Source organism: Rattus rattus, chromosome 5 (genome assembly GCF_011064425.1).
Source record: "Rattus rattus isolate New Zealand chromosome 5, Rrattus_CSIRO_v1, whole genome shotgun sequence".
NCBI classification, from domain to species: domain Eukaryota; kingdom Metazoa; phylum Chordata; class Mammalia; order Rodentia; family Muridae; genus Rattus; species Rattus rattus.
The window spans coordinates 87,599,077-87,621,932 of NC_046158.1; the positions used below are offsets into that span (position 1 = coordinate 87,599,077).

The 22,856-nt window shown below is 36.2% G+C and overlaps 1 protein-coding gene across 1 annotated transcript in view; it reads left to right on the top strand.

Moving 5' to 3' along the window:
- The window catches only part of Kif18a (kinesin family member 18A), a 56,158-nt gene that overhangs the window by 5,399 nt on the left and 27,903 nt on the right, over positions 1-22,856 (top strand). Inside the window, exons 2-12 of the mRNA XM_032903860.1 lie at positions 1,579-1,948; positions 3,340-3,497; positions 5,525-5,629; positions 5,954-6,064; positions 8,221-8,418; positions 10,043-10,219; positions 11,467-11,541; positions 11,726-11,838; positions 14,369-14,531; positions 18,483-18,647; positions 22,302-22,423. Of these exons, the coding sequence (XP_032759751.1) occupies positions 1,624-1,948; positions 3,340-3,497; positions 5,525-5,629; positions 5,954-6,064; positions 8,221-8,418; positions 10,043-10,219; positions 11,467-11,541; positions 11,726-11,838; positions 14,369-14,531; positions 18,483-18,647; positions 22,302-22,423 (1,712 nt within the window). The 5' untranslated portion in view covers positions 1,579-1,623. The remainder of the gene's footprint in view (positions 1-1,578; positions 1,949-3,339; positions 3,498-5,524; positions 5,630-5,953; positions 6,065-8,220; positions 8,419-10,042; positions 10,220-11,466; positions 11,542-11,725; positions 11,839-14,368; positions 14,532-18,482; positions 18,648-22,301; positions 22,424-22,856) is intronic.

Below are 22,856 nucleotides of genomic sequence, written 5' to 3' on the forward strand. Positions count from 1 at the left end.
TCCATACTCCCTCTCTCCATATCTGATCCCCATCCTAGCTCCACTCCTCACCCCCTCTCCCACCCATTTCCCTTCTTCCATTCACCTCAAGCTATTTTGTTTTCCCTTCTGAGTGAGGTTTCTTTGTGATGAAAATATTGAGAACTGCTTTCAGCCTAGACTCTAATAAGGACTTAGTTTAGTAGTCTTTCTTTGCCCACTTTCAGTAGTAACGCAGATCCTCTAACTTTAGTGATATCAACAAGAACAGAGCAGCCACTACTCTTAATAGGGCACCACTGGCCCTATACAAACCCAGTCTCTTGTAGGAATACTCTGGTGTGCTATTAAGGGGTATGCTAACTGGAGACAGGGATGGCAAGGACTAGACCAGCAGTTCATAGGCTAGAAGCCAGTAGTGTAGATGTGACACTTCACTAAGTATCTTAGCTCAATCTCTTTGCAGGGATGTTTTGTTTTCTTTTGGTTTTCCATTTTCTTTTTAGTTATTTTTTACCAGACAGGGTCTGTGTAGCTATAGTTACCTGAAACTGTGCCTAACAGGCTGACCTCAAACTCACCAAGATCTACCTGCCTCTTCAGGGTGGCCTAGAACTCACAGCTATCCTGTTTACTCAGCTTTTTAAGTGTTGGAATTATTCCAGAGGATCAAGGATTTTGCTATGAGATTGTGTCTCCTAACAACATCTGCCACACCAATGTCTCACATCATGACTGCCTAATAGGAACTGAACAAGGACACAACAGTAGATATGCTAATATAGTCAGGAAAGACCACAAGACCTCAACCCTACACAAAGAATTATGGGCAATTAAAAAATGCTTCAAGAGGGAGAAATAATTCCTACTTGAATATTTGAGGGAAGGAGGTGTAAAAGTATACGTGCTTGTACATACGCATTTTGCAGAAATGGAAGTGTCATGACTTCTGGATTCTAGATTGTTTGGTAGTTGAACTTTTCAAACTGTTTTTCTTTATCAGTTTCCTTTTCTTCCTGGGCACACTTTATGCATTTACTGATGTTCTTTAAATTTATATGTCATTGAGAGATCAGAGAATAGGACGTCTGAATAAATGAATAATGTATACTGTTTCTCTCTTCAGATATGTGCTAGTGGCCTCTATCTCAGTACTTACTCAGGGAATCTGAGAGATGCAGGTAGAGAACAGCCCGGGTACATCACTTTCACTGCCAGGAGACCTACAGACAAGCTTGCTTTTTACTTAAACGAGTTTCTAAGCTAAACCGCCCATTATTACCCTGAGACAATTCAGAAAGATTCTTTCCTGCTCATTTCTATGATGCAACCAAGAAGCTGTTAGAGCCTTATGAAAATCGGATCATAATCAGCTCTAGTATTTGAGTTTAAGCTTTATCGATATTTTAAGACCTTACGACGGTTTTGTGTACGTGTGTGCCATCTTCAGGGGTGTTTAAGTTTATAGGTCTACATGTATATGCATTTCTCCCAGTAATACATTTGCTAGGTGAATGGAGCATAAAATTAATCTTTTAAATGAACATTACATGCCACTTTTAAGTAAAACTAATAGTGACATTTTCTTTTCAATTTCAGAGAAATACCCAGGTATTCATGTAACAGGAATTGAGGTAACTAAGAATGTCTGGCACTGAGGAAGACTTATGTCACCACATGAAAGTAGTTGTCCGTGTCCGTCCTGAGAACACAAAAGAAAAGGCTGTCCAGTTCCATAAAGTGGTTCATGTAGTGGATAAGCATATACTCGTTTTTGATCCGAAACAAGAAGAAATCAGTTTTTTTCACAGAAAGAAAACTACAAATTTTGATATTACTAAAAGGCAAAATAAAGATCTTAAGTTTGTATTTGATGCTGTTTTTGATGAAACCTCAACTCAAATGGAAGTTTTTGAACACACAACCAAGCCAATTCTTCATAGTTTTCTGAATGGATATAATTGCACAGGTAAATGTTTCAGATTGAAATCTAATTTTTCATCTAGCTTCGGTTCTTTTTGTTGGGGTGGGGGGGTATATACTTTAATGTAAATGCTGTATATGTAAATACAATCAAATTCAAGGTGTACGCAGTCCAACAGTTTCGAGATTTCAGCAGATTGGATTGTAGACTTTCTTTGAAATTAGTCATCATCTATGGCTTATCTTTTATGAAACTTTGTCTTCCCAGGGCATCGCCGTTATCCTACAAACACTTTTGTTTTATTAAGCCACGTGCCTCTTAAAGTTGATGCCAGATTTCTCACTGTTTGTACTGTCAAGTATGTTCTCTGTTGATCTTCAACAGCCTTCAATTTTGGAGTACTTTCTTAGTATAAACGTTTAGTAAAACTAAACGAAGCCTGAGAATTTTCTACTGTTTAATCCGATCTTCAGACCAGGAAGCATTCCTTAAACCTTAAAGAAGCTTTAATTACTCTTTCTGAAAAGATCCACTAATTCAGTGGTTATAGTAATAGCATACTAGTTTCTTGTTTTTATAATTGCCCGTTTTTATGGCATTTTCTACAGGACATTCCCGACTGAATTGTTTCACTAAGACTGTCTTACTCACTTTTGTCACCCTCTTGGTTCTTGATCAAGAACAAAGTGATGTTTATTGGTTGGAACTGCTAATTCTCACTAGTATCCAGATATTTTTCTCTTTCATACAACTTCCTAGAGATTTTTCCTCCCTTTGGCTTAAAAGAGAAAAAAGGGTCTCTGTTGATACTATTCCTTTGATTTCTCTCTGGCTTTATATATTTAGCTGTCTTAAGGCTTTCACAAGCTAAAGTAAAACACCAGCTTAATTCATTCCAAAAAACTATTTTATCAGTTAGTATATGAGAATCTGATTACTGAATATTAATCAGATGGTATTAAGTGTTTGAACTTGTAACTGGATTTCTTCATTGCAAGAAATGTGTGACTTCTATGTGTACTGGATGGAATTGTGGAAATGAATAGTTTGTCAGAAACAACATTTAAAGCATAATTTTATAAACCTTTGTGGAATTCATTTGGCTCAACAAGTGTGTCTGTTTTGCTCCATGTTATTTTCTAAAGCACAAGGATACACTGCCTGCCTTGGTTGAGGCAGTGTAGTCCCACTGTGTGTGCTGGAGGGATATGTGTGGACATCATATTCTGATAGCAAATGAGGGGGTAGATGTCTCTGCCTGTGAGTATGTGGGAGGCACAGAATCACATTAGTTCTACCTAGGACCAGGTAATATCGATCAGATTTAAAGTTACTTACTATTTAAAGTACCAACTTAGAACTAACCACTAGAGTGGATTTAGTAATACTATGTTATAAAATGAGCATTAATCTCAAACCTTTTATTAAAAATTCAGTATTTGCATATGGTGCCACTGGATCTGGGAAGACTCACACAATGCTGGGATCAACTGCTGAACCCGGGGTCATGTACCTAACCATGCTGGACCTTTTCAAATGCATGGATGAGGTTAAAGACGAGAAAGAGTGTAGTACTGCAGTCTCTTATCTGGAGGTAAGCTGGCACTATCCTTAACGTCAATCACTATCTTAGAGAACTCAATTACAAGAGTCCTTTAGTTATTTTATACAGGAATCTTGTGAATGTTTTCAACCATTAAAATTCCTCTTCGTGCATATTTTTATGTACCTCACTCTTATTTTAATTTAATTTCAAATTCTAGACATATCACAAATATAATATATAGAAAGGACTTCCAAATGGCCTTCCTTAAGATGCCTCCTTATATGTAAACATTTTGCATCTGCTGTTCATTGTCTCTGTTGTATGTGCATTTATTCCTAGGAACTATTTAAGTTATAAATTTATTGAACCATGAAATTTTTTAAACAATCACTAAATGTTTATCAAAATCAGAAAATTAACAGTGATCATCACTGTCTAATTTATGAACCTTAATGCAATTTTGCTAATTATATTTTTAATGTCTTTTCCTGAAAGCATTACATTTCATGAATTACATTCACCAGCATGCCTTTGGTCTCCCTTAATGAGCAGTTTTTGTTTTCTTTATGTCTTATGATGCTGCCATAAAATCCTGTTTGTTTTGTCGCTATTAGACTTGGTTTAAGTGCTGGGAGACACAGCCCAGGAGTAGTCCTGAATACATAATGCTTCATATCAAGTCAGTTATGTAGTTGATTAGTCCCATTATTGGCAGTGTCAATGTTTATAAATTTCATTATGCTGGAATTCACAGGGTTTGCTGGTGCTTCTTAATTACTTTTTATGTGTGTGTAAGTGCAGGCATTGGAGTGGAAGGCCAAAGACATCTTTCAGGAACTGGTTTTATCTTAAGATCTGTTAAGACAGGATCTTATTTCTTCGGCACTACATACACCTGAAAGCCTACTTAGGAGTGCTGGCATGACACATGCACACCAATGTATCTGATGCTTTTTCATTATTATTAGGGTTTCAGACAATATACTTTATATTTCATATCCCATAATTCCTCCCAGACTCTCCTTTCCCTGCCCATCAATTTCATGTTCGTTTTCTCTTTGAAAAAAGAAAACAGCCACTAAAAACATAGAATGCTAATTATTCCTGAGCAGAGGCCTGCTTTAGAGAGTGGTTGATATACCCAGTGTCACTGGGAGGAAACTGATTTTCCTTTCCCAGCTATCATTTGTGGCTAGCTTCTTGTGTACAGGTGAGCCTTTGTGTCCACTTCTTGGCTAAATGCTGAGATCTTATCTGCCTTAATCTTATACAGGCCTTACGAATTCTGTCATGGTCTCTGAATTCATATGTTCCTCTGTCCTGTTGTGTCTACAAAATGCAGTTTCCTCCATATCTGGCTCTTACAATCATTCCACCCCCTCTTCCCTGAACCTGGAGGAGGGTGAGATAAAGACATCCTTTTAGAACTCTGCGGGATGCAACTCAGGTCAAGCTTTCTTGGTGTGTATTCTGTTCCATCTCAAACACTTCTAGAGAGACATCTAGACTTGAACTCATGATCTTCCTGCCTCAGCTCTCTTTATGTCGGGATTATAGACGTATTAGCAAGTTCACATTTGTGATCGCTTTTCCGTGTTCAGGTTCTGAGTATCTGGTAAGCCAAAGTTCATTTGTGCTGCCTCCTGTAGACAGTAAAAGATAGCCAAGCGTCAATCCTTACTCTGCTTTTAATTTTGTAACCATAGACAAATATTCTGAGTCTTAGTCCCTCCACAATTCAGATGAAAGGAACTGTTACTATTATTAGACTATTGAAAGATTAATGATAGAAGTACATGTTTCTAACTGGACTTTTTTTAACATTTAGTCTCTAAAATTGGTGTATTTTGCAAGAATCAGAAGAACTGGCTTATCTTCATTTTGTTAGAGTTACCAAATTAGAAATTAGTGGGTGAGAATACCCAACCAAAATTTTCAATTGCAAAGTGGTCGAATCTGTTTTGCAGTTGTAAACCTTCAATCAACAATTTTTGAGATAATCAGTTATTTTACATCACTGTTAACGGTGGTTATTTTATCTTTCTTTTTCTTTCTTTCTCTCCTCCCATCCCCAGGTATATAATGAACAGATTCGTGACCTCTTGACAAACTCAGGGCCACTTGCTGTCCGGGAAGATGCCCAAAAAGGAGTGGTTGTTCAGGGTCTTACTCTACACCAGGTATGTTTATGTGTGTCTCTTCTTTCTGTTGGGGAGCAAATCTGCAGGTTCCCCTTCTATCAGCTATTATTCTGATTCTACTGTGTTTGAAAAAGAAATAAACTAATAAAATTTAAAACTAAAGTAAATTACAAAGGATTTAAAGCCTTGAGTGACTGTTCAGGGTCACAAAGAAGCTATCAGAATAGAGATCAGAGCTGGGGGATGGCCTCATTCTACTTCCTCTTGTTGAATATTCATCTTACAATGTTCTTATAAAACAAGTGAGGGATATTTTTCCCTTTAACTCTGACTGAAACTTTTCTTTTCTATTTGAACTCTTAGCCTAAATCTTCAGAGGAAATATTGCAGCTACTAGACAATGGAAACAAAAACAGGACGCAGCATCCCACTGACATGAATGCTGCGTCTTCTCGTTCTCATGCTGTTTTCCAGGTAACAGGCCTTTACTTTTAGATGCTGACTGTTAAGTTGGCATTTAAAAATAAAGCCCAGCTCATGAAGAGTTTTCATATGTGACAATAAAACCTCATAGACATCGATGTTTCCCAGGACGGACTTCTATTATTTTGTAACTTTGCTGTTTTATTTTGTTTTGAGACAGTCTCATTAAGAAGACCAGATTGATTTTGAGGTCATTAAGTAGCAATGGCCAGACCTGATTTTTGTTTTTTTTCCTTTTATCCCAGCTTCCTGAGCACTTGGGATTACAAGCACTATAACACCTTGCCTACTAAAGTCAAGGTCATGAATGTGCAAAGGATATTCCATGTAGGATTAAGTTGCCAGCCCAGCCTACTTTGCTTCAACATCTAGAATATTTAAAATTGAGATAATGTATGTCACATACATGGGGTTTTGCTTTCATAACTTGGAGAGTTTCTTGGACATAGAGAACATATCAAATAGGGGTGCTAAAGTAGAAATGGAAGATAGTGACCATATGATCAACTGCATTCCTTAAGAATGTTTCAGCTGACACAGTACGGTACTGGAGAAAATGTCCCCAAAGATGAAAACACAGATTCTTTTTTTTTTTTTTTTTTTTTTTTTTTTTTTTTTCAGAGCTTGGGACCAACCCAGGGCCTTGCGCTTCCTAGGCAGCCTACCACTGAGCTAAATCCCAACCCAAAAAACACAGATTCTTGTAGTCATTATTGCTTGTTGTTTCTGCTCTTATTTATACTCAACTGGTTATTTATGCATAGCTTTATTTTAAATTATGCTGTATGGAATTCATTTATTTTTCAACTTTAAAAAAAAGTTACACTTATATGAATGTCTTCTGCAATGTGTTTGTAGGCGTACATATGCCATAGCAAAGTACTTTGAGAATCAGTATCCATCCACCACAGTTGGCTCTGGGAACTCTTAACTCAGTCTTTAAGCTTTGCAGTAAGTTCTTTGACCAGGTCACTAGCCTAAATCCATCGTACCAAAAAACAATTGTTATGGTTGGAAGCATTCCTATCTAAGGTAGTTAAACCATTCAGATAGTGTCCGTTCAGTAGTTTCATCTTGTCTCTTCCACTGACATCTTCCTCAATAGTTTTCAGAGAGATGTCTATGAAGTGAGATTTCTCTAGAATGTATTAGATCTCACCTTATGTCTTCATCTCTCTTCCACCTCTCATATTAAAGTGTACAAAGCAACTGAAGATGGTTATATAAGCAGCTGGGGACGCAACCCCATTGGTAAAATCCTTGCCCAGTAGACATGAAGCACTAATGCCAGTCTTTACACAATTAAACTGCACACAGTGGCTAAAACCTACAAATCTGTTCAGAGGTAGAGAGGTTCTGAATTTCAAGGTCATCTTTAACTAGTAAGGGCATGACCTCATGACCACCTGTATTTAAAAAAAAAAAAAAAAAAACAGTTGAGTGGACTATACCTTCCTGGGCAGCTGAAATTCTTAAAATGATCAAATTATTAATGAATAGTTTATTTTCACACAGGGCTGGAAGTTTGGTCTGGTGTCAGCTGGCCTTATTACTTTGGGGCCTATGGTGAGGCAGCACATCATTGAGGGGGGATGTTATGTACCTTATAGCCTCAGTGGAAAAATAGATAGGAATAGGACCCTATTCTTTCCTTTAAGGAAATACCACCTATGACCCAAAGACCTCCTACTTGTTTTCCTCTTTGTTCTTTGTGGAGTATAAGAGACAACAGCATCTTAGCATATTATATGTCTAGGCTGTTATTCAAACTTCTGGACTATGTGATCTGTCACACACAGCCTAACACATACACATATCCTTGCCTGAAAGTAGTTTGTACTATGCTATACATAGACCTATTGGGTTTTCATCTGAAACCACCAGGGCACGAAGGTGGAAAAGACTATTAGCACATTAGCCTTTGGGACAGCCTTTAATATCAAAACTCAGGTGGGTGTGTGGGTGTGTCTTCATTTTAATTTTTTTCAATTTTAGTAATTCTACCACTCAATGGCAGACGGATAATGTTACTTGTTGCTTTTTAAAAGGAGAATGAATGTGTCTTCATGTACATATTTTTGCGAGTAAAGTGTTTGTTTCAATTTTATTAAAATTTACACTCCTTTTCCCCTATTCTGTAATTTAAGATTTACTTACGACAACAGGACAAAACAGCAAGCATCAATCAAAATGTCCATATAGCCAAAATGTCACTCATTGACCTCGCAGGATCTGAGCGGGCCAGTGTTTCTGGTACTAAAGGGACACGATTTGTAGAAGGCACAAATATTAACAAATCTCTTCTAGCTCTTGGGAATGTCATCAATGCCTTAGCAGATACAAAGGTAGGTACCATATTTACTTAGTATGTTACTTGATAACTATGAAACATGTTGTAGATAAAAATGACAGACTTCAGTGACCCTGAACTACCAAATAATGCCGCATGAGACATATTCTGTGTTTGCTGTTTCATAAGAGGCTATTTGTGTGTATGCATTTTCGTGGTACTTGGAGGTAAACCCATACCTCACATGTGCTAGAAAAGTACTCTAATCCTGTTTGTTTGAGACAGGCTCTGAGTGAGTTGATTAGACTGATCTTGGACTTTCTAGCCTCTCGTCTCAGCCTCCTTTAAGTACAGGCCTGTTCCACCAGGCTCAGTACTGGTGCTTTTTGTCAGATACCCAGCTTTGGACCTCATTGTAAACAGCTATGCAATGATCACTAGATGGCAAAAATGATAGTAATTGACATGAAGACATAAAAATCCCTTTAGATCAAGTCTGTCTAGTTAGTATTTTATAATGTACTATAAAATTGAAGTAATATGTAAGAGTTAAGAAAAGGAAAAGAGGCATAGGTCTAAAATATAATTATGAATAGTGTTTCCCAAAGCTTTGGAGCGTTTAAAACTATTTTTCATGTACCATATACCAGAAATACATAGTATGTTTGTCAGTGCATTATTTTTAAAGTATGATAATTGAAGCTAAAACAGACTTAAAAGCTTTAAGAAAATTACCATTGATGTTATTATTTTAATTAAAACAATGTATTTTAAAAGTATTAGGAAGACTTTCTTAAGAGGGCAAAATGACAGAAATTACATGGCTATTGAAAAAAACAACATGCAGTTAATTTAAAATATATATATATCAAATATTCATCTAGAAATAGATTCCCTAAATGTATCCGAAATCTCTGTATAGTTTTGTTACTTATCATTTTAGCATTCACTTTTGAAAGATCAACACATTTCAGTTTTTTCTTTAAAGAAAAATGCTTTATATTCAGAGTTAAAAATTCAAACATGCACATTTACAGTGGTCTTTAACATTTATACTAATGTTATACTGTACTACTAATTTAGGTATACTAATGTTATACTATACTGCTTATTTTTAAAGTCAGTTCAGCTTCTAGGAGTTGGGGTGTGTGTGTTTCGTTGATGTTGTCTTTGTTGTTTGTTTGGGGTGTGTTTTGTGTTGTTTGGGAAATCTGTGTAGCCCTCCAAACTACCCAGGAGGCAGCCTGTGTTACAGACACCTGTTGCCATACCACCCTCGTTGTGTCCTCGTTTCAGACACACTTAACATGCCACCTATAACTAAAAAACCAACCATGATAGTTGTTCTGTGGTAAAGTTTGTACTTTGTCAGTTTTAGAATTTTATTTCCTTGTGTGCGTGCATGTTGAGGTCAGAGGATACTTCCTAGAGTGAGTTCTCCATTCTGCCATGTGGACTGTAAGGATTCCACTGAGGGTTTAGGGGAAGCCACTTTCCTTACCCATTAAGCCGTGCTGTCCGCTGTCGATGGGACTTTCAGATATCCACTGGGTAGTAAAGATGGGTTCACATCATGTCAGATACCAGTCATACCTCTGGGCATTGTGTGCATTCTTCTATTGAAATAGTACTTGCCTTTTATATATGGAAATGGAATGAGTATTCTTTTGTTCTTTCAGAGAAGAAATCAGCATATTCCTTACAGAAATAGTAAACTTACTCGTTTGCTGAAGGATTCTCTTGGAGGAAACTGTCAAACTATAATGATAGCTGCTGTTAGTCCTTCCTCTTTATTCTACGATGACACATATAACACTCTTAAGTATGCAAATCGTGCCAAAGACATTAAGTCTTCTGTAAGTGCATTTACTTTGACTTTGTTGTGGGAATATTGGGTATATGTTATTTTTACAACTATAATTAAAGGCTTAACTATGGTTGAGTTTCTGTTAAGAAATTTGCCAGTTCAGATAAGAAATGTCCTACCTAGCTGCTGAACTCTGACTTAGTCACACTTTTGGCGTCTTGATCACGTCCTTCCTCAGTGGATGTTGTTATTCTTTCTTATGGGTGCTGGGGAACTTCAGGGCCTTTTTTCTTCTTCACATCTTAGCACACGGTGGTTGACTAGCACCAGGGAATTCATCAGCCAAGGATTTAATGTGCTGAAATTTTTTTTTTATTCAATATAATAAATATTTACAGGTGATAATGCAGTTTATGTAAGCACCAATAATAAATAAGACTTACCTCAGTCTATAACATTACTTACATGAATTGTATAACATAGTAAATTTTCACATGTATAATCTTGGTTTAAATCAAGGAGTGTCTGATCGTGAATTACTGGGAAAATATTTTTTACCTTAATTGGATACTTTAAAAATGTTACAGGTGAAAATATACCTATTTTAAAATTATAGAACCTCATAGAAAGGACCTCAGTTATGTTGACGTGATTTCTCATCACCCTTTTCCTTTCCCCCTTTAAGAGTCTGAAGATGCACAGTGTGTCACCATGTGAGAAATGTACTTTTATATATATCATATATATATGTACGATATATATAAAAGGTCAAACTATATAAGTGTACCAAGATTTTCACACATTTTTCATGTCCTTACTCCAACCCATTGTGGAGGTTTCTAGTTTTGTTTTTTATGCTAAATTTTACAACTATATGGGCTAAAGCTTGAAAATTTTTAAGTACTTGATTCTAACTCACTTAAATATAACTGTATGCCCAATTTTCTCCTGCATATTCTATTAAAGTGCCAACTGGGTGGTCATACTGTTGTAGAAAATATAAAAAATAAGAAACTAAATACAAACAAAACAAAATTCTGAATTTCTTAAAAGAAAAAGTAGGGAATTTTTATTACACGGTGAATAAACGCTTAGAGCGTTTGTGTTTTCAGTAAGCCAGTTTGTTTATAATTTCATCTGTACACTCAACATACTCTGGTTCCACATTTTAAATACGGTCATAATTAACCATGATACATACTTACAGTTGTCAAAAACTGAAAATTGGTAATGAGATATAATGCCACTTTGTGTTATATATCTATGATTCTGATCATCATTTCTCTTTTTCAGCAGTTGAAGAGCAATGTTGTCAACCTCAGTAGTCACATATCTCAGTATGTAAAGATCTGCAACATGCAGAAGGCAGAGGTACGTCCACATAACTGTCACACTGCTTCATCTAAGGGATGTTTTATTGTCCCAAAGTTGGATGGATTTCCTATTAGAGTGAAAATCTGGTTTTATTATTAATTTTAACTGAGCTCTTGCTATGGTCTTGTAAGATGGAGACAAATAATTTGACTTATAATTTAATTACTGTTTTCTGTGCTAGATTTTAATGTTGAAAGAGAAACTAAAGGCCTATGAAGAACAGAAAGCTCTGACTGACAGAAATGACTGTGCTAAATTAGTACATTCAAACGTGGAGGACAAAGAGATTGAAAGGTAAAACTGTTGAAATCTTGTATGAGAAATACATAGTTGTGAAGTGTAGCTTTCTTTATGCTTAATTAATTATCACATTGTGCTGTATATCATCTATGTGTATGTGCACACACTCAATTGAATTCAGAAAATAATGTCCACGTGACACTTTGGAAATCAGCTCTTTTGATTTTTCAAATAGGAAAACCAGGAAAAAAAAAAAATAGCTGTCTTATCTGGAAGTTAGTTTATTGTGAGCTGTGCTTTTTTGCCATTAGTACTTATATAGTTTCATGAAAATCTGTTCTGTTTTTATTGATTCTCTATGAGTTACTAACCCACTTACTAATTTTAAATTAGTATCTGAGTGAGCTCCACAATGTTGTAGAATGATAGAATAATATTTCCTCTCCAAAATGCCCCACTCAAGGTTGGCATTTCTTGCTCTATTGCCTTTATGGGTCAACTGGAAAACTTGTCATAATTGATTGAGGAAAAGGTGTCCTTTTGAATACTGTGTTATTGTATTTTGACTTTCTCCATAAACTTTATTTGTGGCTTTGTTGAGTTTTAGAAGTGTTAGTTTGACTTGATCACTACAACAGTCTTCTTCGGTAGAGTTAAAAGAGGTATTGTATTCCTCAACTGCAAAATGGAGTAAGAAGTCTCAAATTTAAATTATATTCACATATGTTGTGTATATGTGTATGTACGTGTGTGTGTGTGTGTGTGTGTGTGTGTGTGTGTGTGTTCCCTCATGTACATAGGAAGGAGGGTAGATGTCAATCAGGAGACATCTTTCAGGGGTCAGATCTTGCCTTCCTTCCGCTGTAAGTTTCCAAGATTGAACTGAGGTCTTGAGATTTGTACAGTAAGCACTTTTACCCGGGGCCATCTCAGTAGGTCAGAACTATCCGGCTTTGTGCTGTATTCTCACGCTGTGATATTTTACAAATATCACATTTAACAAGTTTTCTGTCAGTGACAAAAAGTCCCTCTGTGTGCTGGTAAAGTGCAGGGGCACTAGGCATGCTATCCTGCCATGTGATACTATTGTTTAATCTCCCAAACAAGCCATTACAGTACTACATTGTAATTTTATTTGGAATAGAATTTTTAATTCCCAACAATTTTTCTATCTTAAAACATACATAAGTTTTCCCTTGTTCCTCATTTATTTCTATCCAAGATAGCTTTTACTATGATGTAGTAATTTTTGGTTATACATGGTAATAACACTAATATAGTAACAAGATTCTTGGAAATTTAAACTACCAGTTTTTCAAAGTTAGAGTGATTACATTAACTAAGTATAATTAAGTAGCCCATCTCTGTAGTCCCAGCTACTTGGGATTTTGAGTCAAAAGGATTACGGTTTCAAGTCCAGCCTGGAAAGCTTAGGATGATTGTATCTCAGAATTTGACAGTATTGAACTCTATTCTTTAATTAAACGTTATAAAAACTAAAACCTTTTCTTGGGGTATAATCTAAAGATAACTTATCAGTTCATTTATTGGCACTAGCATTGGTGTAATACAGTACCATGAATTCACAGTGTTCGCATGGGCTTCCTACGGAACAGTCATCAGCTTAACCAAGCTACAGCAAGTCAGTGGACTGTGGCTTAATGAGTTCCATTAAGAACTAATGACATAGATTGGCAGTACCTTTACCACAGATTCTTACAAATATATCCAAGAGTCTAGCCAAGCAACATTTATTTTTAAATGTATAGACTTGATTTTATTTTAAAGGTTTTGTAGTTGATTTTCTTTAGATAATTTTATGGGGGGGGTGTTTATTAGACTAAAATATTGTTGTGACCAATGTTGTTTGCCCTAAAAGGACAAAATTTTTCATAAGATTTAATCAGTTTTGAATCATTGGGTCCTTTACATCTAATAAACTCCACAAATTTGATTCTTCTGTTTGCTCTTTGGAGTAGGAAACCTCAGCCTCTTTTCTCAGTTTGCCACAGTGTTATTATTAACATGGATGTTTTGAGACCTGCCTGTGTCAGTTGACTCTCTGCCAAACTGTAGGGGGTACCTTGCCTTATGGTCTATTTTTACTATAGTCATCTTTGAGGCTAAAACTGGTTCTCTCATTTTCCCTAGGGGGCAGATACCATATGATAATGCCTCCTGTTGCTTTTCCTTCACAGTAAGCCAGCACCAAACAGCACGTGATACTGCCGTGCTACTGGGACTGTGAGAATTGCCACAGGACAGGTCCAGGCTATCATCCTTTTCATTTTTGCTAAGTAGCTAGACTGCATATGACAAAATGCAGTATATTACTAATATCGGAGGCCTTGTAACACCTAAATATTTAAATAACATGATTTTCATTGTAGCAGAAAGAAACCTAATGCAATAGAAATAAAGTTGATAACTCTGATCTAAACATTTAGTTGTGGGAGAAAATTGTTCTGACTTATTTACTGTTTATTTTTTGAGTGTAATCTGAGTAATACATGTTATTTAAGTAAGCTATGTATTATATAATACAAATTTAATGAAATATAATGCTGTATTTTATTTTTGGTAGATTTCAAGAAATTCTGAACTGCTTGTTCCAGAATCGAGAAAGAATGAGGCAAGAATATCTGAAGGTAGAAATGTTACTTAAAGAAAATGAACTAAAGTCATCCTATCATCAACAGTGCCATAAGCAAATAGAGATGATGTGTTCTGAGGACAAATTGGAAAAGGTACTTGGCTGCTATATACTTAACCTCCAGAGAGCAAGGAAATATCTGACCTCTAGAGATTTGATAAGCACCGTTTCTTACTCATTCTCTGAAACCTGGATATACTGTCAGAAGCATTGCAAACACTTAGGGAACTTTGAATGCGAACATTTACTTGCACTTGTCCCTTGAGGACCTCTGAGTTCCTAGGGACAGTAGAGGCAGCTTGTTCAGATGCAGGCATACTTTACAACTTAGACCAAGATGGTTTTTTTTCTTATTCAGAATCATTGCTGGTCTTCTTAGGCATTACTGTGTGGTCTTAATAAAGACCTAATCAAAGTTCAGTATTGGACTGTTTTTAAGTACAGTAGTATGTTACTCTCTTCTCTTTAACTCATGGACTGTTCTTACGAGCGTACCTTTGATTTGAACCACTAACAACACAGGAGCTAAAAATAAGAGCCTTCAAGTACACCCTTCATGCTGTGGGAGAAGGAGATATACCAGGGCAAGAAGAACAGGTGGAAGAAAATGTCTGTCATCTGAAGAGTCAATAAAAGTGTTCATCTCCAGATAGTTGTGGTTTGAGCTTTAACATTCTATGTATTTTACGCAGAAAATAACCTAAAGTTGACAAGTAAAATGTCATCAAGCCAGTGCTCGCTCTGGGAGCCTGGCAAAAGCAGTGCAAGGCTACCCTAAGAAGTAATCCTTCAGCTCCAGCCCCCACTCTGCAACAGTCCCCACTGGAGACTTCACATAGAAGACAGAAACCCAAGAGGAATTTAGGGGAAACTGTAAAAGTGGCTAGTAATAAAAGAGGAATGGAAGATGAACAAATCAAAGATAAAGACTTCCATGAAGAATACCTCAGTGTGAGGAAAGCAAATGAAATTTTCAAAAATTAAAGGATTTATACACTAGAATTTTTAAAAAATCACATTATCGTACAGTAGCAGGCAGTGCTTAGGCAGCTTACATATGTGAATTCACTTAACTGTCCGAAAACCCCACAAGGTATTTACTATTGTCCCTCTTAAGCGTGGCTACAGATAACTCATTTTGTCCAATGTAATACGAGACCAGAGGTGGCTGGGCTATGACTTAAACTCCAGGAGGCTAGGGGGCTGGTACTGGAACTTTTGCCCTTAGCTCTCTTGTTTTGCTTGTGAGTGACCAAAATTGTTGCATCATAGTAATGGGGTTTTGGTTCTTTTCGTTTGGCTTGGGTTTTGTTTTGTTTTGTTTTTCCCTGTTTTCTTGTTTGTTTGTTTGTTTTTCCTTTAGTTGTTTGGGGTTTTGTTTCTTCACAAAGTAATATGGATACCTAAAATTTTAGAATTATGTTTCCTATCCCATGACTTGTTTTGTTCGAAACATTTTGTGTGTTGAATGTATAAAGTTCTTTCAACCCTCAATGGGGAAATGTGCTACTTTTATGTCAGAATTTACTATATATATTTAAGAATGTGTTATCAAACACCTTTTTTTTGGGAGGACAGAGTAGACCATTGGAAAGTGTCTAGAATGCCAATCATAGAGAATATAGTTGATAGACATTAGAAGTCAAAATTGTTCCTTTTGGGTTTTCAGGTAGGGCCTTTCTGGTGTTTTATTGTCTTTACGTCCATAGATCGCTCCTGCCCACATTTCAGGAGTCACCATAACATTGGTAAATGTTAAGGCACAGGAAATGTAATTGCCAGTACCTTCAAGCAGGTATAAACCCATTGTCTTCTTTTCCAGATAAAGTGGCTGAAGACCCATTGAGATTTACTTGTCTGAGTTTTCACACTGTCTGAGTAGCAAAAGAAAGTCAAAATGTCACATCTCCCACTTCCTGCTGTAGCACTCTTAAGCTTCAAGTTTAGAACCCTTTCCTACCATTAAAACCTACCTTGGACTTAATCAATCTTTCTTTATAGAGACTCTGACTACCAATAGAAATACTTGATTTTCCAAATCAGAAGAAAGCTTGTGAGAAAAACAGCATTGATTTATATATGCAGCTCTACGTCTGGCTGCATGACAGCTGTATTCTCTTACCTACTTCTTTGTTATTCTGTAATGCCTTTACAACTCTGTTAGCTCCTGGGACACTCTTAACCTGATATATCATTAGAAATTATAAGGCTGTCTAGAGAGCTGTCTCAGTGGTTGAGAGCACTTGTCGCTTTTGCAGAGGACCTGGTTTCAGTGTCTAGTACCAAGTGGTGGCTTGCAACCATCTGTAACTCAATTCTTGATTACCCCCTGATCTTCTCTGACCTCTGTCAGAAAGAAGCAGGAATGCATGTGATGTACATTCTCCCATCAGAGCAAAATGCTCATATGTCAACATGAATCATTGTTTTGAAAAGTTTTTGTACAGACAACTTAAAAGGCTAATGAACTCTTAAGTGTTACAAAAATTATTTTGCTAGAGGAAGCTAAGGAGGAGGGCTACCCTGTAGGAGGACCAGCAGTCTCTATTAACCTGGACCCCTGAGATCTCTCAGACACTGGATCACCAAACAGGCAGCATACACCAGCTGAGAATAGGCCTCCAACACATATACAGCAGGGGACTTCCGGGTCTGGGTTCAGTCAGAGAAGATGCACCTAACCCTCAAGAGACTGGTGTGGGTGGAGTGGGGATATTTTTTGTGGAGAGGGAGGGAAGTGCGGAGGGAGGGAGGTTGGGGAGGATAAAATCTGGAATGTAAAATTTAATTAATTAAAAAACAAAAGTAAATAAAAATTATTTGGATCCTGTAACTCCCCCGGAAGGACCTCACATCTTCATATGAAGACCATAGGTATTAGAACCTTTGCATTATAGCATCTGTTATGTTAGCATTTTGTACTCTGCTCTCTGTTCCCGTTTTTGTTTAAGCAGCTGTTTTGTTTTGCTAAGGTTTACTATGAGGGAAAAAGTGATTTAGGATATAATGAGAGAAGTGTCAATGAAGAGCTAAAGAACCCTAATAGGAATGGCGGTGCTTATCAACCATTCCGTCTGACCATTTGACTGTAGCCTTCTGTGGATCTGCTCCTCCTTGACCGTTTTATCTTCCCTGAAGGGAAGTTAAGGGAATGTACAGATATCTAGAATCTGACTAACTTAATGGCAGTCACATTTGCTTGACACCAAATATTTGCAAGCTAATATCCTTTCCCAAAATAAAGGTTTTCCTATGCCTGAATATATTAATAATGAAGAGTTGTTAGAATCACAATTTATTACCTAAAGAGGACAAGGTCTTTAGCCACAGATGAGTAGCTGTGTTCTTTGTTGTTTCCTGTGCTCTGTTCTAATCTCTGAGGACTCCCTGTTTCAGGTACACTGGTAATTATTTAGTTGAGTGTCCGTTGGCAAATTGCCCAGAGAGACCAAGCTGTTTTGACCCTTAGTTCCCATGTTGGTGTGCATAGCCTTTGGGGTATAAGACTATCAGAAGACCAGATATGACCAGAGATAACTTATGAAGATGTAAAATGCCAAATATACTCAGCATATCCATTTTGGTACTCTGCCTGACCGTAGGCGAGGTCAGATAATGATGAATGCTTCTGATACGGTTTTTCTCTGTCATTTAGAGCAGACAAATTAGAAAAGTAGAACTCTTTTGTTCTTCATATCTTTCAGATTGGAGAAAAGACAAGAGCAGTGTGCATGCTTTTTTATTTTGATTTAAGAAATCATGAAATTTATCTAACCTTATATGAACTTTACAAATGTAGCATACCAAAAAAAACTCATAGTTTTTCCATTTAACCACTGCATTTCTTAAAAGCCATAACTCTCAAACTGTAATTTTGTAAAATGGCTCACAACTGATATCCTATTTTGCCATGATATTTAACGAGGAGATGGCAAGCGTAGCTTAGCATAATGTATTCTACCAGCATAAGAAAAGTGTATTGTTTTAAGTGTATATATCAAATATAACAATCAGATATACTACTAAATACACTGTTGTGTTTCAGGCCACTTGCAAACGAGATCACAGACTTGAAAAGTTGAAAACCAACCGCTGTGTGCTAGAGAAAAAGAAAGAAGAGGTGTTGAAACAGTTTGATGAAAATACTAATTGGCTACATCGAGTGGAAAGTGAAATGCGACTCTTAGGTCAAAATGGTGATATTCCCGAGGTACAGATGTGTACACATGTTCAGATTTAGCTGATAACACTGAGCTCCTTGTGTTTCTTTTCTTGTTGAGTACATGTCTTCACATAATAACTGTTGCCCTATTTCTCTAGATTGACTTAGTTCACCTTACCAGTTTAATGAGTATGCCTTTAAGCTCACTAATTACCTAATCGACTTGTGGTTTCTACTTTCAAAAGGCTCCGCTTATTTTTAAGTGTTTTTTAAGTTACTATCTTTATAAAGAAGCTCTTAAGTTAAAATTTAGTAATTCTATTTCATACTACTTCAGACTTCATCATTCAGGCCTCTTTAACTTTTTCCATTCACAATTTATTTTTACCTGAAAATTATTTTTGTGCTCCTAAATATATAAGTATGTAATAGATATATAGAAAAAGCATTTACACATTACAAATAATACAGGAATTTATTTTAAAACAATTTTTTGGGAGAGTATTTGTATGTATGTCTACCATTTATTAAAGGCAAAAGCAAATCTGAATACTACTGAAATCTTGTTAACATGTTGACGTTTTAGAATTAATCTATTTTTTATTTTTATTCTTGTATGATCTGGAATACCAAGAAAGTTAACTTTTTATAGTGTATAATACAAAATGACAGAGGTTTTATTTAGGGCCATTTTGAAAATGATTAAAAATTCTTTCATGATCACAAGCAAGTCAAAAGTCATTTAATAATGTTTTATGAAGCTCATGATCTCAGTGATCTGTAAAGTCATACATAGCATAGTACAATCCAAAAAAAAAAAAATACATGAATTTGATATTTAGATGCTGGGTAATGGTAAGTTTTTATTTTCCCTAAGTAAGCCATTGTGTTTCATAGACTAGAAATGCTTGTATGTACAGTAAAAATACTACAGTTCGTAGCACACACTTTGTAGTCTTGAATTTGTACAATTTGTAGTCTTGTATGAGCCAAGGTGTTTCAGGGAGCTTTTATTGGTGTTACCCAGTTCAGTGCTGTGTATTAAGGACCTGTTTTACAGTAACATCATGTGATTTATTGTGAGGATGTGAAGTCAGAAAAACATCTTCCTGGTTACACATTTGATAATGAATTTGTGATTGTTGTTTTCAAAACCATTTACTGTGGCTGGATTACTCCCAGCATCCATATTCAATTGTATGACCCAGTATAGGATTGTACCCACCAGTTAAGCTGGGAGGTGAATAATTTAAGTCTTAAATTTGATACATTTATTTAAAAATTAACTAAAGTGTCTGTAGGCTTAACATGGTACTACTTTTCAATGTAGTAGTGTTTATAAAGTTAATATCATTGAGGCACTATCAACAAATTTAAAGATTTTTAATATAGTCATATATAGGTTTTCAAAACTAGAATTTCCACTTGTTAAGAGATCTCTCTGTATAGCTTTGGCTAGTCTTTTATATATTTTATTATAAATGAAGAAGGAAAGACAGTAGTTCCGAGATCTACCACCTAGCTCCTAGTCTTAGTTCTATTTTCTCAAGATGTTTTCACTGATGGAACAATTGCCTGCTCGCAAGCACTTATTTCCTGTATAAACAAAGTATAACCTAACTTCACTGAGGGACTTAGCCACTGCCCTGCACCTCTGGACAAAGACTGCCTCCTTATGATTTTGAAATGCACGTTGTTTTCACTATGCCCTCCTTTGTTATCTACTTTTTAGTCACATCTCTCTCCAGCTGGATCATAATCCTAATTCAGGTTACCATCTCTCATTACTATAGGGTAATACTTGGCCTTTCTGACTTTCTCCTCTACAACTAAACTGAAAACTTAAGAGCTAACATGACAGTGTTAGTGTCCTGCCTCTACTGTAAACTGTCGATTGTGGTGAACAAACCTGGCACAGTTGGTACCTTAACGTTTCTAAAACTGGCCGTTACCTCCCACTGTACTCTTGCTTCAGTTGTTAGCAGCTGGTTTGTACTTATTAGAAAAGGCTGTGGTCTCCACTTGAAGTTTGGTCATTGGTATATTGAGATAAGAACACACTAAGATTGCGAACTTGGTTTTTCCGTAAAGGTCATCTACCCTAAATCTATGATTGATTTGGTAGGAAGATTGGTCCCAGAGGATAAAAGATAAGGAAGAGCTAGTTTTTATTGTGTATGATTGTTGTTTTGTAAGGAAAACAGGTGGAACTATTTACAAAACATTTATACACTTACTTGATTTTCTAACTGACAAACTCTAAGGAGATCATGGGAGATGAGTAGGTTCAGCATTTACGCTTTAGTCAAGTAAACTGATCTCCATAAAGGCCATGTATTTGGCTTCAGCTGACATTTATTTCAAGACTGAACATATCCCTAAAAAATCAAATGACTCATAGGTCAATCCTCTAGACATATCCTGGTACCATAAAAAGTATTTTTATCCAAAATACATGATATATTTCTTAAAGTATAAAGGTGAGTTATGTAAATGAATTGTGCTGGCTAGTTTTATGTCAGCTTGACACAAACTAAAGCCATTTCTGAAGAGAAACTTCAATTGAAAAAATGCCCCCAACAGATTGGCCTATGGGCAAGCCTGTGGTACATTTTCTTGAATCTCAAAGTTAAGATTTCTTTGTCAATGTCCCTATCACCAGTATGAGAAGTATTTTATATTTAACAATCCTCACCAAGAGCCTACATTCATTTGTCATTACTAAGACATTAATACTTTGTCTCCTCCTTTGGCCTTGAATGTAATAAATTGATAAAAAACAGCCCCCCCAAAAAAAATACAGACAAATGTATACTTACGAGAATCTGTGTTCAGCTGTGGACTAGAAAGGAAATATCAAAATGGAATATCAGTTTTTTAGAAGAATATTCTAGGTTTATCTCTACTGTTTGTTAGACTGTTGGCTAACCAGTCGGAATGTCCCTAGAAAGTCACTTTTCCCTCAAGCAGGTAAAGATGCTAAAACTGCTGCTTTATTCATATTTCACTATATCCACCGAGCTGGTATTTTTTTTTATTTAAGTTTGAATGCATTTCAGTGATGATGAATAAATTATAGGTGTAGATTAGAAGGTACCTGGCCCTAAACAAAAGAGTGTTTAAAAAAATGGAAGTATTCAAAAGATTTCTTTATTCTTTTTCTAAGATGAAGAATATTAGTGGAGAGGGGGTTGGGGGGGAAGGGTAGCAAGCAGCTCCAAACACTGGCTTGTGTACTGAACTGATCATAGTCTATCCTTGGATAAAATGTTCCTACTTGTAGAAATGGAACCGCAGAGTGAATAAATAGCATTCTTATTGATCACTGCCGCGGCAGTGTTGGAAGTTAGGGAGTGTCCATCCTTAAATGCAGTACTCAAGGAATGCCTCTTTGGGCAGTAACGTTTAAACAAAAACTTGTTAGTACTCTATGAAAGTATTGTAAACAAATTGGATCATCAGAGAAGCTGCCATTATAGTGTGCCTTTTTCTAGGCACCATTTTGTTTTCTGTAGACATTTAAACTCTTCCCTTGCTGCTAAGTTCTTCACTACCTATACCAGATCTCTTACTGTCAAAATTTCTCAGTGTTTTATATATTTAAAAAAGGAAAAGAAAAACTTGGTGCCCACATGAAATGTTATATTAAACTTAGTTTAATTCTTTTAAAAATCTAAAACTGTTTTGCATTATTGATCCTAGGGACTCAATAAAGATCTTCATTGTCACCATTTACACCTCCAAAACAAAGACCTGAAAACACAAATGGGCCACATGGTGGCTCTGGCTGCTGTCCAGGAGCAGCAGCACGGGCAGACTGAAGCGTAAGTATATGGAGTTAAACAATCTACCAATCTTAACCCTGCACATTGGCGGTATCTAGGGAACAGAAATTTTAGCTCTCTACTGCCAGGAAATTGAATTTTATCTGATAAGGGATTTATTAATTTGAAATGTTTGCCAGCATCAGAAAACACGCAAGAAGAAAACATTGAGACAGTGTGGGGGATGTGGCTCTTTTCCTGGTAACTAATTATTTTGTAGTTCTTTATAAGTTTTCACTGAATTTTTTTAATTTTTAGTTATTAGTAATCCTTAAATAAATTTTTGGTGACTCTGCCCTCTTAACCTTATGCCCTCTACACTCAAACCAATGGCAATGCTACAGTCAAGTTTGATCCTCACCTGCACCTTCCCAACTTCCAATCTTGGTCCAGGAGACATACCCTGTGGCCAGCTTATTCTCCTGTGTTCATG